At 56.1% G+C, this 15463-nt stretch overlaps 5 protein-coding genes across 5 annotated transcripts; 1 reads left to right on the plus strand and 4 right to left on the minus strand.

The window, feature by feature from the left end:
* Positions 1–280: 280 nt before the first annotated feature.
* N657DRAFT_684872 (heme peroxidase family protein) lies at positions 281–4611 on the minus strand (the record flags this gene model as incomplete). Its single annotated transcript, XM_062796728.1, has 16 exons — positions 281–324; positions 389–789; positions 864–988; positions 1079–1520; positions 1613–1835; positions 1909–2186; positions 2264–2468; positions 2536–2571; positions 2631–2768; positions 2843–3010; positions 3095–3369; positions 3443–3782; positions 3838–3924; positions 3976–4084; positions 4151–4267; positions 4405–4611. 16 exons carry the CDS (start codon positions 4609–4611, stop codon positions 281–283), a joined length of 3195 nt encoding a protein of 1064 aa, XP_062642612.1.
* A 909-nt stretch (positions 4612–5520) lies between these two features.
* N657DRAFT_659338 (glycoside hydrolase family 18 protein) lies at positions 5521–6936 on the minus strand (the record flags this gene model as incomplete). The annotated part of the gene is made up of 3 exons (XM_062794973.1): positions 5521–6497; positions 6556–6704; positions 6773–6936. 3 exons carry the CDS (start codon positions 6934–6936, stop codon positions 5521–5523), a joined length of 1290 nt encoding a protein of 429 aa, XP_062642613.1.
* A 1793-nt stretch (positions 6937–8729) lies between these two features.
* On the minus strand, positions 8730–10366 carry N657DRAFT_582895 (MFS general substrate transporter; the record flags this gene model as incomplete). The annotated part of the gene is made up of 3 exons (XM_062789640.1): positions 8730–9501; positions 9563–9703; positions 9783–10366. 3 exons carry the CDS (start codon positions 10364–10366, stop codon positions 8730–8732), a joined length of 1497 nt encoding a protein of 498 aa, XP_062642614.1.
* A 613-nt stretch (positions 10367–10979) lies between these two features.
* On the minus strand, positions 10980–12312 carry N657DRAFT_627724 (NAD(P)-binding protein). The gene is made up of 3 exons (XM_062790827.1): positions 12246–12312; positions 12082–12190; positions 10980–12001 (listed from the first exon to the last, which is right to left on the minus strand). Exons 2-3 carry the CDS (start codon positions 12115–12117, stop codon positions 11111–11113), a joined length of 927 nt encoding a protein of 308 aa, XP_062642615.1. The 5' UTR covers positions 12118–12190; positions 12246–12312; the 3' UTR covers positions 10980–11110.
* Positions 12313–12521: 209 nt separating this feature from the next.
* N657DRAFT_694102 (uncharacterized protein) lies at positions 12522–15342 on the plus strand. The gene is made up of 5 exons (XM_062797262.1): positions 12522–12848; positions 12919–13615; positions 13677–13745; positions 13804–13958; positions 14007–15342. Exons 1-5 carry the CDS (start codon positions 12703–12705, stop codon positions 15292–15294), a joined length of 2355 nt encoding a protein of 784 aa, XP_062642616.1. The 5' UTR covers positions 12522–12702; the 3' UTR covers positions 15295–15342.
* Positions 15343–15463: the final 121 nt, after the last annotated feature.

Raw genomic sequence — 15463 nt, forward strand, 5'->3', positions numbered from 1 at the left:
CCAGAGTCTGTCGTCTCTCCTTTTCTTCTCCAAGTTCAGTGTACTCGTAGAGTCGTCATCAGCTAGTTGCAATATACTACCTGAGACCGTTACATAGTTCATTCAGGTTATTATGCTCCATCTGTAACGTCTGGTAACCGGGACACATTTCTGGCCGTAACTCTCACCATTCCAATCTGCCGGCCGAATCGATCACTTTTTCTTGTTTTCAAACAACAAATCCCACCCAACGCACATACCAAAGGATCAAGGGGCATCCCAAAGTCAAGCGGGGCACTCACTAACGCCCGTCAGTCTGGAGATAGTCGAAGATGACCTTTTTGACTAGGTAGTATCGACATGTTAGTGTTGGAAGGCTACCCAAACTGGGTTAATCTATTGTGCTTACCGGTAGGGAAAGGCACCCATGCACTACCATCCTCAGAGAGGTAGACCTTGAAAGCACCATTCACCGTCTTGCTCTTCATCTCGCCCGCCGGGCCCGGGGCACGGCGCACGGTGCCCAGCCGAGCCACGGCGCGGAGCATGCTGGCCGCCGCCACGGTCGCCATGTCGCGGCCGATGCAGGAGTGCGGGCCCCAACCGTGGTGGATGTAGAGATCGTCGGGCCGATCCAGCTTGATCTCGTCTGGGTCAGGAAACTTGTCCGGGTCGACGCCGGCGGCGCCAAAGTCCGCGAACACCGCGCCGCCTTTCTTGACGGCCACGACGCGGGACGCGTCCTTGACGGCTGTCTTGTCTGCGGCCGAATCCCGGATCGTGCCGAATGCTGGGGTGGCGAGGCGAAAGCTGTTACATGAAGTGTTTGATGAGAAAGATTCATGAGTTACCCAGAAGGAGGGGGAAGGGGGAAAAACTCATACCCTTCCAGAGCATACTTCTTCAGCTTCTCAAAGTCATCCGGGTTGTCCGATAGGGCAAGGTCCCGGATCTTCGGCCAGTGGTGGTAATACTTGTCGGACAGGTAGAGATCGATCAACTGGGCCCACTAGGTAATCACACATACCGTGAGTACGAGAGACAGAACCATTTAATATACACCGCCAAGGGAGGAAACTGGAGAGGAGATAAAACCTACGCCCAGTGCCTGAGGAGCCAAAGCAACAGCAGCGGTCGGAATGATGGTCCAGACAGTCTCTTCGATGCTGCCTCCCAATCCGTCTAGGAGCCTCTCGACGAGTCGGGCGCCGTAGCTGGGCAGCGCCGGGTCGGAGCGGCCCGCCGATTTGGCAGCTGCACCAAACACCATCTGGCTGATGGACAGGCGGCGCCGTCGTCTCGCCTTGATGTCGGTCACCACCCTGCGCATGACCTCGCCCAACCGCTCCGTGTCCCGGCCGGCGATGGCTCGATGCTTGAACGACTCGGCTGGGTCCAGGTCGAGGAAGACGTAGGCGAACAGGTGGGCCAGCGCGTCGGCGAGCGATCGCTCTGTGTAGCTGTCCGGCCCGCCCCCGGTACTCTGCAACGGGAAACCGAAGAAGCGGCCGACAAAGGCTGTGTGGGCAAGGTAACCCACACTTTTTTGGGGGTTGGGAGGAGCGAAGCCCATGTTGTTAGCACGTTTGACATCAAGGGGGGCGGCATTGGATGTCATAAGGTAAATGCTTACTCTCTCACAATGTCGACTTGGTACCGATCGCCAATCTTGCGACTGTCACGGTTCTGTAGAATGAGTTGGGTGGTGATCTCCTCGTAGAAGTGACGCACTTGGGCGAGACCGTCTTCGGGACCGTACAGACATTCCTTGACCAGGAGTCTCTGGCGGGTATTGTCGACCTTGTCGCCGCTCAGCATGTAGTCGTGGTGGGTGAGTTGGAATATGCGCTGGCCCCCTATCATTGGATTGTGTCAGTTTGAACCACATGGGCACAAAAAATGGTAGTAGAAGCGGTCACTTTTACGTACATGAGCAACGGAAATGCTCTTGGTCCTTCAGCGCATGGACAACGCCCTGCCATGTCGTGATCGGGTGCGGACGGCCGCCGGCAAATGCCGGCTGGCTGAAGTCGAACTGCTGCAAAGTACCCTGCTTCGCGAAGATCTCCTGGCTTCCCTCGGGAGTTGTGAATGGGTACAGGGCGTACACGTTATTTCCACGGTACCATCCAGGGAAAGCCCTCATCAGCAGCTTGTACATCACTCCGCCGCCCGCGACCTCGGGGTCCGAACTGGCCTGATCAAGACTGTGATGACGTTCAAGTTAGGTCGCTGCCAACTGGGACATATCCCACTGAATTTGTCCAGATGCATGATGGCTTACCCGAAGCTGGTCAGGCTGGAAACGTTGTAGTCAAGTGTGTAGAACCTGTCCCCACGGACGAGAGCGACAGCATCAGAGAGGATGGCAAAGGAAGTGGTGAACCCAGGGCACAATCCAGACCCCGGGGCCATGGGACTCTTAGTGTCTTCGCACAAAATCCCCGGGTAGAGCTCAACGTTGTCTGGATGTCCGTACAGTGCCTCCACTGTTGCGTGCCTAGGTCAGCCACACTCGCAAATGACTTGGATTGCATCAGCAGGAGAAGAGCTTACATGCATGAGCCACAGACTGATCAGAGTTTATCTCGGCTACCTGTTGTCAGCTTCGATCTTGCCGCAGATACGTGACTAGAGCCTTTTTGTCTTACCAAACGTGGAGTATGGCTGGAGCTTGAAGAATGCTCTAAACTCGTTGAGCGACGCGAGGCCCCATTCACGGCCTTGTTGGATGCCCAGCATCTCAATGACTTTCAGAGCCGGGGGAATATTGTAAACGCCAAACGCTCCTTTAAAAAGGAGGGAGGCAAGCGCGTTAGTAAGTTAGACACATAAAAAGGTTCTTGTACAGTCAACGACCTACCTGCCACGCTGTCTGTCGCAGCCCGGAGATGATTGACAAGCTCGGCATCAGGGAAACTGCCATCTTCAGTTCTCTTCATGCCCTCAAACGTCCACTTCTCAGGTTCCTTGGGCATGTCCGATGCCCATTTGCGCACGCCATTCCGAAACTCTTCCATGGACATGTCGTCTTTAGAAGGAAAGAAAAGCGGGTTCGTCAGCGCAAATCATGATATCGCTCCAACTCGGGGTCGCCCGCCTGAGATTGACTCACCAACGTTGGACTGATCACCAAAGACTTGGCGGGTAAACTTCTTGAGCCACGCCACGTCGGCGTCGCTCGTAGTGCTGTGCCACCGGTAGATCATATTGAACTCGACGCTGACTTGGTTGCCGATTCCGCTAGGCGTCCCCTCGGCATTAAAGACGTCCGCAAAGTCGTCTCGCGGGTCCAGCTTCCAGTCCGATTGAACTGGACTGCGGTTGAGATTCAGGATGGTGCGGAGGTAGTCCCCAAGAACGATGTTGATGTAGAGACCACATGTAATGCTGTGTGCAATTGCGACGCCGATTGATTAGCACCCAGGAATAGTCGGGGAAGCTCGGCATCTCTGCAACGTACAGCCTTCCAGTCTGAAACAGAGCATTATCCCGATCCTCCAGAGCCTCCTTGTAGTCGCGCTGGCCTTCAGCGGGTAGGCTGAAACGGCCACTCTCGTTGATGATGGCGAGCTCCCGGACAATGTAGTTGTGGAAGCGGTTGAAGGCTATAATGAGAGCGCAAACACCCGGCGGTTGACCGAGAAGTCTCGGCTCGGCAAAGACGTCCTTCTTCAACAGTCCGTCCTTGAATGCCCGGACTTTGTCTTGCTCGGCCTGGTTGTGGCCGTAGAGAGGGCCCAAGTCTAGATACGACGAATTCTTCACCTTTGTGTTGTCTTTTTCGTCCGTGTGGAAGAGATCTGGATCCTGATCAGTATAAATGTAGCATAAGGTGAGCTAGCTTCTGGTCCTCACCGTGGATAATGATGGTGGCGAAATGGAAGAGAGCACTCGAGACCTTTGTCGGATGTTCCCTTGCCGATCCCTTCCGCGCCAGGAGAGCTATATCATGTCAGCGGATTGCATGTTGTATCTGAAAAAGGCACACCCTACTGTCAAAGATAATGGATGGGTCGGGACGGTTAATGGGTACGTGACGTTTTGGGGCTACGCTTCGAGCGTAATGGCTTCCGGCGGCGCCAAGGCGAGGATACATGATGTTCTGTCGAGTCCAATGTCATAAGGCTTTCACTCCAGATATTCGTCCACTTTCCAAGGGGGAGCATACGTTATTGGAACCATCAGCGGTGCGGTACCTGAACTCGTTGCCTAGGTAGGCAAGCGGTGGATGCTGCAGATTTTTCCACAGCGTGTCGATGAACTCGCGTTGAGGGCGCTGCGGAGCCTGGAGCCATTGGGCAGTGATGCGGCAAGTTGGATGACTTGTTCAACCTGTCCCACAAGTGTGCTGCGGTTAGTATTTCATTTCACGTACACCAGTTACTGGGGATTGCAGCGATTGTTAAGTCTGAAGACACATACGAGGTACTTGCGATCGTCCATCAGACCGCCGTGTAAACGGTGTAAAGCAAGGTCACCGGCGCCGAGCAGGAAGTTCAAATCGGGCACGATGCGGCCAGTTTGACTGAGGATATCGCGCCGAGCTTCAGTGAGCAGCTCCTCCAGGTGCGAGTGCACGTCCCGACCGTTGATGCCGTCCATCGACGGCGCTTTGATGTGGGGGGCCATGACCAGCGGTGCTCACAATGAACCGAGGAATAAGATGCTGGAGAATCGTTGAACTGGAGCAGGCGGCTATGGTGGGAAGACCCGTGTTTTATACCCTTGTCGCGTTGGCTTAGATAAAACATACTCTAGTAAACATACTCGAGATTAGGCAAGGACATCGAAGTCGTCCTGAAATTCCGAAAACCCCGTGTTCTTATCGCTGACACTTTCACATGCCACAAGTGGCCCGATTCCCTGAGCTGGTCCGGCACCATCAGACGGCCGAGCGCTATCAATGTCGTTGTCATTACATCACAATAGTCTGAGCGGTATTTCCATCGGCCGGCCGTTATCATTGTTGACATGACGTTGCTGTGATGTTGCTGGTAAACAACTTGCAACCAGGCTCGGAACGGTGCAATATAACATCAGTTGTTGTTGAGGTTACTATTCCCAATCTAGATCGTCCGAAATGCAAGTTCTTGCTACAAGCAGGAGACCTGCTCCAGAATCGGGGATTGAGGAGGGGAAAGCGGTACCTTCCTCCGATCATTCGGACTCGGGGAAACTTGTCAAGCTGCTTCGAGTGTAAGGACAATGTACTCTAGGTTTAGAGAGTACTCCCCCTGTGGCAGGGATCGTTGTCCTTAACTACCACCACTCAATCCGCCGCGGAGTTGGATACGACTATGGAGCCTGCAAGGTTAATTTGAGATACCGCCGCTAGCAACTTATGTCCTATCACTAAGGTAGGTTAATGAGATAAATATCGAGTGGGAAGCATTGCAGTATAACTATACACAAAAATAATAAACAGAAATGAAACGAGGCTTGAACCCAGAACTGCACAAATATTCCCCGTACGTCTCGCACCCCCTACCTTATTCTCCCATAGCAACATGCACTTCCCAACAAGCTACCATCCAAAACTCACGGCATCCCAGCCCTGACATTATCATACCGACTGTCCGGATAACTCAAGCAATTCATCCCCCCATCCACTCCTCCCAACCCAGCAAAACTGGTCCCGATCAAACTCTCGGAATTCTTCCGGTCCGCCGCCGCCTCCCAGAACATGCTCCCACCCAGCCCCTTCCCCTTCAGCCATTCCACCTTACGCCTGACCATATCGGGCGTGTCAAACGTCACGAACTCCCTCGAGGCCGCATCGTAGCTGTAGCTCGCGCCGGCGACCTCGTCGTACCGCACCTCGGCGCCAGGCCGCGGCAGCGCCTTGTAGTCGTACACGCCCGCCTCCCAGCTCCCCTGGCCCGGGCCCGAGTAGGGTTTGCCCAGGCCGTCCGTGCTGGCGAAGGAACGGCCGTAGATGGGCATGCCGAGGATGAGTTTGCGCGCCGGCACGCCGGCGGCGAGGTAGGCTTGGATCGCGGCCTGAGTAGAAAACGGCGTGGTGCTGCTGTTGCTGGGGAAGAGGTTGGCCTGGTGGGCGGCCGTGGACACCCAGGGCCCGGAATAGTCGTAGGCCATGAGGTTGACGAAGTCGAGCGTCGCGGCGATGGCCTTGAGGTCGAGGAGTTTGTAGTTTGCCGGTCCCGCAGAAGCGGCGATGGTCAGCAGGTAGTGGTAGCCGGGCGCGTGCTGCGCGGCGTAGGCGTCGAGGGCCGAGCGTACGGCTTGCAAGAGGAGGAGGAAGTTGGTGGCTTCGGTTAGGTTGGCGGGGAATTCCCAGTCAATGTCGATGCCGTCGAAGCCCAGGTCGGCCAGGAGACGGACGGCCGAGGAGGCGAAGAGGGCACGGCTGGAGGCGGTGCTCGCTGCGGCGGGGAAGGTGGGCGAGTAGGTCCAACCGCCAATGGAGAGCAGCGTCTTGAGCTGGCGGTGGGATTTCTTGAGCAGGTAGAGCTGCTTGGCGCAGCCGTAGACGTTGTTGCCCACGTCGTTCCAGGCTGTGACGCGTCAGATCGCCTCGAGGTACATTGGTCAGCGGTAGAAGCAGAGACTCACAATCTCCCGGGTAGTGCTTGTCGGTGTCGGCCCAGGTGTCAGACAAGAATACTTCGCCAGTCGGCCGCAGATTGGCAAACGAATAGAGGACTTGTGTGAGCTGAGAGGCCGGCAGATCCGCCGGCTGGTAGTTGCGGCCGTAGATGCCCCTGAACATCAAGATGTCAGTTACGGTCAAACCAGTCGGCTTGGGATATCATAGTGCTAAGGTACGTGCCAGTTGGTAAAGTAAACGGCGTTCTGGTAGCCGGGTGACTGCCTTTTGTCTATCTCGACGTCTGCCGAGCCATTGTACGAAGGGACTGGCGATGCACGGGCGAGGGTGGCACAGACGCACAACGCAGCGAGTGCTGCTTGCTTCATGTTGAACGGGAGGGCCATGATGGGAAGCGGAGGATATGTTCTGCAGGTGACCGTTGCCTACGAGTCTGTCTGGCGGCTACTCATCAGGCTGATTTGAACACCGGGGGGAATGTGAGGCCTTATACTCCTCACCGTCCTCACATGACTGGAAGTTGAAGATGTGGTTGTAGGCAATAATCTCCATCCTTGGGCTGCCCCTGAAGGCCTCCTGTCACTCAAGCGAGCCGACTCAACGTTTCCACGGCCCAGAGTGAATCTCCAGAACCGCCAATATTTCCCATGTTTCCCGTTCTCAATGGTCTCAAAGACTCGAACTGCAACGTTGCTGTCAGAAATTCTCAGTTGACATGGCAATCACAGAGTATAGTGAATGTGACTCGTGCTCGCGTGCCCTTTAGCTAGCTCTCTTCCTGTTGAATGCCCCACCATCCAGCTCCCCAGGCTGAAACTCGAGCCGGCTTATGGGCACGATCCGGAGAAGAGGCCGAACATCGCAACACTGGAACTTTTGATATCAGCATTGAAAACGGCAACACATCAGCAGGCCGTGGTCTTGTAACATGCAACGCCCTTGGCACACCATCTCGGCGCTTATCAGACTTACTAAAATCTACAGCAGCCGTGGTATTGTAGGAGCTTGGCCTTTGGGGAGCTGGTGGCGATCCCGGGACAAAGACTCAATTCCGCTATAATCTCCGCGTGCCCGGCATTGGCATGCAGCTGAGATCACCGGATACCGGGCCACGAGCTGGAGCTCTCCAACTTGTGGACGAATGAGGAAGGTCGAGACAATGGTGGGGGGTTGTGATTCGTTGCTTACCCTAGAGGGGTCGGGGTAGCTCTGGGGTCAGGGGTGCGTGTTTCAGCGTCAAGTGCCCAAAGGGAGGGATGCCAAACTCAAAGTGCCATGTAAGATGGAGATGCTTGCATGAGATATTAGACGCTAGTTGATGTGAAGAGAACGGGACGAGGGGACCGTGGAAGGGAGCGCCAGTTTGAGCCTCTGAGTTCCCAAGGTAAGGTGACCTTACCAAATTGCAGCCTGGTGATGGTGAGGAACAACACCTCCACTGTCTCCCAGTCCTCTCTAACATTGGAGCATCCCCGGTAATACGGTTGCAGCAGCGTTATTTCCGCCGTCAGGAGGTGAAGCTTGCAGCCTACCTCAGTGAGCGAGGAGCATTTACCCCTTTCAATAATGAATACAGCAGTAATTAGGCGATCCAGGTTCCTGGGCCGGATCAAACGGAACCTTGATAGTTAACTTCAAGAACCAAAGACGGCAAAGCCGCATTGTTCTGGAAGAGTCCAGAGGCCGAGGTAACTTGAAATGAATCAGACACTGGCGGCTTCGAATGCCGAATCACATGTGGTTCGGGCCGACTAAGACGGAGGCGCTGACTATAGTTACCCAAAGGGAGGTTCCAGTTTCGTGGCAACATTAAATGATATCCTCAAGGGCTTGACTGGACTTGGGACCGTACCATGTTTAAGCGCTACCACCGTGCCCAAGGAATCAGTGCCCTAGTTACATTGCTTTCAAAGCTCTCAAAATAAATCAAACTCTGCAACGTTGCCGTTGTTATGTTATCCTGTGACCGCAGCGTATCGTTTCTAGATTCAAGGGTTGTATCAATGAGAACGACCCAGCATTGCAACAATTCAGGGCTCCCAGCTGCTACACTCGCAACGCATCCATGTCTATGAACTCTGATTACAATGAGTACCTCACGCCTTGCTCAGTTTTGGTCAAATCCTTTCGTCTGTAGCCGAGGTCTACCCCTAACCGGAACCTTCCGGGAAACTCAGACCTACCTTCTCTCGGCCGCCGGCATGTCATCAACCACCCATCCCTCTATTGTGTCTCTAGGAATTTGAATAAAGAAGCACAGCAACAGCGCACACCCGGACATGCCTACGGCGAGGTAAGCGGCCGAATGGTAACCTCTCAGCAGGTTGACCCCATGCTCAGACGTGTGCATCTCGACGGTGCCGGCGAATCCAAGACCGGTGCTCATGCCGTAGCTAAGCAGAGTGCCGACGAGGGAGCCGGCAACGCCCTGGTGCTTCATGGCCACTGTGTTGCTCGCGATGATCTGCGCGCTGGTGGTGATCAAGTCGATGGTGAAAGCCGAGACGAGCATGGCGGGGAATGCCATGACCCAATAGGTAATGTCGGCGGGGATGGTGGCGAGCAGCACGTTGATGACCACCATGGCGAAGCAGCCTGTGCCGATGATGAGCTGCAAGCGGACACGGGGCACCAGCCAGGCAGCGAAGAACGAATTGATCGCTCCGACGATGGTGAGTGGCAGGTACTGGACTCCGGTTTGAATCAGACTGTCCCCTCGGATGGTCTGCATGTAGACGTTCATGTACCAGAAGAAGATGCCCAGGCTCATGTAGGAGAAGAAGATGGTAATCATGAGAATGCCGAAGGAAGGGCTCTTCCAGATGTTGAAGGGGAGGATCGGCTCCCCCGCAACCCTAGTCTCCCAGTACCAGAAGGCGGCAAAGTGGAGGACTGAGACAAGTAGGAGGACGATCTGATACGGCTCGCCCCAACCAACGACGGGCGCTTGGCTAGAAACGAAGTCAGCACATACCGGATTTGGTGCCACTGAACAATGAGTGGTTGACTTACTTCCAAACAAAGTTGAACAAGGTGAGGCCCCCAACTCCGAAGTACGCGCCCGCGTAATCCACAATGCCGTTTGCATCGACAGGCTCATCCCCGGGAACTACAGCAAAAGCAATTCCATAGACCACCGCCCCAAGAAGACCACTGCAGTTAGAGCATTCAGTCAGCAAAGAAACTCGTCGCACCAGACCACTCAGAATGCTCTCAGCCGACATGCACTCACAGCATAAAAAACAACCACCTCCACCCGGCCAACTGCACCACAACAGCGGCAACAAGGCTCCCACCGGCCGCCCCAACCGGCGCCGCGGCCCCAAACAGAGCCATGCCGAGATTCCTGACTCTTCCCGGTGGGAAGTTCACCCCAATGAGCGCCACAACATTCGGCGTCATCAACCCACCTCCCATCCCACACAATCCCCTCATCAGACACATCGACACAAGATCCGTGGCATAGCCTCCGGCGAGTGCCCAGACGACCCACCAGAGCGCGCCCGCGGCGAGTATCGTTTTGTGTCCGTACACGGCGCCCAGTCGGCCGCCGATGAGCACGAAGGTGCCCTGCGTGAGGGGGTAGGAGGCAGTGATCCATGCTCCTCCCGAGGCGGAGGTGTGGGAGGAGGAGGAGGAGGAGGAGGATGGGCCTGAGAGGGCAGCGGCGATGAAGAGGCCGGTGTTGATGCCGGCGCCGAGGGGTATTGATTGGACGAGTTGGATGAGGGTTACGGCTATGAGGAAGAGCGGCTTGTTGATGGGGTGGGTGGGATTGGTTGAGGTGTTGGTAGTGGCGCCCTGGCAGTCGGCCATTGTTGTAGTGGATTCAACCTTCATGGCGAGTTGTTCAGGTCGGGCGCTTGGACTAGGTTTAATTCAGGTTGCGGGAGTCATTATTAGTAATTCAAGGAGGTTCCAGAGCGAGTTGTGCTTTTATAGTGATGACGGCGACATTGCTATAAACTCAGCATTCTCGCGACTAGCAGGCATCCTCCTATGCTTTTTCGACAGTCTTAGTCAACCTCCTGATGTCGCTGAGAGGCATGTACGTGCTTGCCTAATCCGGTAATCCCGCTCGGTACATGTGGGAGAGTTGCTTACGAGCAGCTACGCATCACCAGAATTACTAAGATGACTTGAAGTCATGCCCGGTAAGATTCGCAGAGTACCAGCCTCCGTTAAGAAAATTGCCGGCTTCGGGGACCGAAGTTTGAAATATTTCGGATGATGCCATGATGGGTGTTTTCAGAACTCGTCTGGTCCTACCTGACGATGGATGCGGCCATTTCCTGTTTGCATTGACACAGGAAAGCAATACCATGTATGACCTCAACATACTTATTCCCGAGTGATAGTCCATGCAAATCATGGACGTATGATCCCAGGGTCAGTGGCCGGCTGGTAAGCAACTAAATAACATTGCAACCTAAATTCCTAGGATGACTTGAGAACTTGGTAATGCAATAAGCATTGCACGCCAGTCCTCAATGGCATCCGCAAAGGCTAGCTACATTGCCTCATCCAGTCAAGATATAAAGAATCTACCAAACCCTATCGCTAAACATAGCGTTGGACAACAGCCTGCACCTCGTCCTCGGTGTGCTCCCTGATACCGACCAGCTCATTATCCGTCGTCTCAAAGTGGGCCCCATAGCCCTCGCCCCAAATCGCAGCACTGATGAACTTCATGACAAACTTCTCCGGATCAGGGTTTTCCTTCGTCAGCTCATCCCAAGCCTGCGCCACGAGGCCGTCCACACTGACAACCTCCTCCGTCCACTTCTCCCCGGGTGTCGCCTTCCGCGCCATGTCGTACAGCTTCCGAAGTGTCGTGGCCGTGTCGTGCACGTACACGGCCCTGTTGCGCGTCTCGTCGGGCTTCCGCAATACGGCGGCGACGGCCTTGCCAACGGTCGGCAGGGTGGTGGCGCTGAAGACACGGTCGCCACCGTCGTAAAGCGTCGCGCGCCGGTTCTTGACGTCCAGCACGAAGCCCACCTCCAGGCCCCAGTCCAGGAACGGCCCGTTGAGCACGATGGTGTATGTCAGCGATGCCGCACCCGGTTCCGCGGCCGCCTTGGCCTGGAGTGATTTCTGGACGGCCACCTTGTCGGCGTACGATGGCAACGCCGCGACTCGGGGGTGCACCGTGTTGGAGCCGAAGTCACTGGGAATGAAGCGCTTGACGCCCGCTTGTGCGGCGGCTTCGACTAGCAGCAGCTGCTTGGAGAGCGCCGCCGAGGTGAGAGTCGAGACCACGGCGTCCTGGCCGCGGAGCGCGGCAACTAGCGAGCCGAGCGAGTCGTAGTCGACTGGCGCGACGCGGACTGAGGGGGGAAAGCTGTGCTTGGTGGTGGTGGTGGTACTGCTGGCGCGGGTGAGGACCGTCACCTGGAAGTTTGCTGCGAGAAGCTGCTTGAGGATGGCGGGGCCGAGGTTGCCGGTCGCCTGCAAGATTAGAAGAAAGCAGAGTTAACTCTCGTCCGACATTTCCATCAACGGCAGCAGACCGAGAGGGGTTGGCATACTCCGGCTAGGGCGACTCTTGTGATCGTCCCGCTCATGTTGCTTTAATGATGTAATATGGAGTGTGATGGGTGGCCGCACGGGGTGGGATATTACCGGTGGCCGAGTCCACTGATAGTAAATGTGTTAGTACCTTCTAGAGTACGGTGGTGAGCGAGAGACTGACGGTCGCTGAGGCTGGTATTAATGGTCTCCCAGTCTCCTACATTCCATATCGAGGCTTTGACGGAACCTGGCGAATCCAGGCAAAACTAAACCCCGGTGTAGGATCATGGATGCAATCAAAAACAAAAGTTGGCCAATCGGGAACAGTGGACGTGTTGGACTGCCTGAATGCGCCATCCCACATTAATCCACACCTTAGTCCACCCGTCGTCCGTGCCTTAATAATACACCCATAGACCATCCCACATAGCCGCCCGCTTACATACAATTGGGACCATCCCACATCATCTCGACTCGACTAACCCACGAACCATCCTCACAGAGCCATCGCGATTGAGATTAGTCCCCCACCAGGTACCACACTGGGTGACCATAGCCGGGCCGTGTGGGCGACAGGAATTAGAATCTGTGGATAAACGGAGTATCCTCACCATCCACTCCTGCCAGCGTACATTGGAATGTCCCTCTCACGGGTGTTTGAGTGCAGTGTCCCGGGCTGCGGCAGGCGCTTCACCAGAAAGGAACACCTGACGCGCCATATCAAGTGTCATGGCGCCCAGCCGCAGCATCAATGCCCAATTTGCGGGCGCCGCTACATGAGGAGGTGAGGCACCCGTTTCTCTCTTTAACTGTGCGTATTTTTGTCTTCTGTGGACTGATTAGTCTCATACTAGCGATGTTCTGAAGCGGCACATCGACTTCCATCCACAGCAATCCAGGCGGACCAAGGCTGCCTGTGTCTCGTGCCACAGGCAGAAGCGCAAATGCGGCGGGGACGCTCCCTGCCAGCCCTGTCTCTCCAATGGCATTGCCTGCGTCCGCCCAGCTACGAGCGCAGGTTCGAATGCAGGTGGTACACCGACGACAGGCGACACCAACTACGGCGAAGACATGCTGGGCTCGGCGTGGTCTGAGGGACAGCATCACTGGCCGCTCTCTGCTTCATCATTGCCGCCTGATCCCGTGTCGCGTCTCCAGTCACCTTCCCAGGCTCTGGCCGAGTGGACTCTCCTCGCCGACACGCCGACCCCGCCCTCCCCTGCCCCCAGGACATTGCCGGGAGAGGCATCAACAATAGCTGCGGATGAGGAGACCCCTCTCTCGCCAACAAGAGAAGGCGCCTACTCAAACCAGGCCCTTCACGCCCTGGTCCGCCAAGATGTGCCAAACAGTCGTCATCTCGTCCAGATATACTTCGCCGAAATCCATCCGTACTGGCCGATTCTGCATGTTCCCACGTTCGAGCTGGAGAATGCGTCCGACTTGCTTCTCGGAGCCATGCTTATGCTTTCCCGCTGGATCGCGGGGAGGGAGGATCACGTCCAGATGGCCTCTGTAGTATTGGAGGAGGTCATTGCTGCCACTTCACTCGTATGTGTTTGCGACGGCACTTGCGATTCTCGGAAGGCAGACTGACAAGTGGACGGTACAGGATTCAACCCCGTCGCTCCACACCTTGCAGGCCCTGTTGTTGTGCGTCATATATGCCATCTGCTGCCGAGTGAGGAATTCCTGTTCGCGCGACGTTAAACCCAGCACACCCACTAACTGACTGGCAGGGTGAGCGAGGCATGCTGGCGCGCGCGGTCCGTCTCAACACCATTCTCGTCTCGACCTGCCGCTGCCTGGAAGTCTTCCATGGCCGTCACACCCTCCCCGAGCGCTTGGAGGAATGTGCATTCACCTTCTGGCTTGCCGAGGAGCAGCTCCATCGGTAGGTACCCTTAAATGTCCAATTTTGCAGCCTCGCTGACAGGCTTAGGCTCGCATTCTCGGTGCTCCGCATCGACACGTACCTCAGCGTCCTACTCGACCACCCGCCCTCGGTACGCTACCAAGAGTTCTGCATCCCACTGCCAAAGTCGTCGCAACTGTGGGCGTCTCCGAGCGACGAAGAGCGGCGCAGGTTGCAGTGGGACGAGCCCGCGGGGCGAGGAAGAGCCCTGTTCGGCTACCTCATGCGCGACGCTCTCGCCGACACGGGCAGTGACGCCGCTTCCGAGCTGTCCCAGCTGCTTCCCTACCGCCTCAACCGCATGGACTACCACCTCGGTCTGTGCGCGCTGCAGACCGGGGTGTGGGAGGCCGCGCGCGAGGCGCACAGCGCCGCGTCCGACGACATCGTCACCAAGTTGTTACCCGGCGCGCCCATCGACCTCTGGCGCGCCCACTTGAGGCGATGGTGCACCAAGATGGTCCAGGACGGCGGGCACCCGAATGACTGGAACTTGACAACAACAACAGCAACAACAACAGCAGCCTCCTCAAGCCAAGCAATAATCACCGGCGCTTCTGACATGGACTCGGCCTTCACGCCCCTGACCCTCACCCTGTGGCACATGTCCGTCATCAAGATGCACGCCCCGCTGATCGTTCTCCGTGGCATCATCTACGGCCACTTTGCTCACCACCACGGCACCAACGCCGCCGCCGCCGCCGCCATGACAGCCACTCAGAAGCCGAGAGCACGCCTGCGAAAGTGGATGCCGTCGCCGTGTGCCCGTACCGCCGTGTACAGTGCCTCGCAGATTGCACGCCTCCTTCGTTTTGCCAGTGGTGCTACAGCAGAAGCAGAAGCACATGCGGTCAACAATCAATTATTTCCGCCACTTGCACACGAATTCACATCCACATCCACATCCAGTACATGTAGCCTGAGACATCTCCTCCTCTCCAACCCGCTCGCCATCCCGGGGCTTCTGGTGAGCGCCATTGTCGTCTGCTCGTACGCTTCCCAGACGAGCGCCTGCCCGGACTGTCTGCCTGCCAGTGGTGGTTCCGATCCTGCTGCTGCTGCGGTTGGTGCGGCTGCTCAGGCGGCGGCGGTTGATCTCTTCACGGCGGGGATCAACGATGCGGACTTGACGAGGTGGACGGAGCGCGGGGAGGGCTGGGCCGTCTGGGGCGGTGGGCAGAGCGAGAGGGCTAGGATTCCAATTTGTCGGTGCCGTCTGACTGAGCTGGGGGTGTGGTTCAAGCGGGCTCTGCCTCATGGGGATTATGACGCGTTGAGGGAACTGGAGGTGTTTTTGGGGGGGCTTAATGCGTAAGTAGTATTTTACCTGGGAGAATATAGGAAAACCTTCATCAAACATGGCGCAGCAGTAGTACACATAGACCAGAAAGGATTCTGTACTTAAGTGTTCAACGTTTCAGACCTGCTCCTACAAAGCTAATTTATGATCCACATCGCCAGGCGAATGATCGACCAAGGCCATA

The sequence above is a fragment of the Parathielavia appendiculata genome, assembly GCF_033297405.1.
Source record: "Parathielavia appendiculata strain CBS 731.68 unplaced genomic scaffold N657scaffold_36, whole genome shotgun sequence".
In the NCBI taxonomy this organism is placed as follows: Eukaryota; Fungi; Ascomycota; class Sordariomycetes; order Sordariales; family Chaetomiaceae; genus Parathielavia; species Parathielavia appendiculata.

Bases quoted from the DNA above. Each gene is read 5' to 3' on its own strand.
- N657DRAFT_627724 (XM_062790827.1), bottom strand. From the start codon at position 12,117: ATGAGCGGGACGATCACAAGAGTCGCCCTAGCCGGA. The intron at 12,002-12,081 runs GTATGCCAACCC...CTAATCTTGCAG, and splicing joins CAAGAGTCGCCCTAGCCGGA to GCGACCGGCAACCTCGGCCC.
- N657DRAFT_694102 (XM_062797262.1), top strand. From the start codon at position 12,703: ATGTCCCTCTCACGGGTGTTTGAGTGCAGTGTCCCGGGCTGCGGCAGG. The intron at 12,849-12,918 runs GTGAGGCACCCG...GTCTCATACTAG, and splicing joins GGGCGCCGCTACATGAGGAG to CGATGTTCTGAAGCGGCACA. The intron at 13,959-14,006 runs GTAGGTACCCTT...TGACAGGCTTAG, and splicing joins GCCGAGGAGCAGCTCCATCG to GCTCGCATTCTCGGTGCTCC.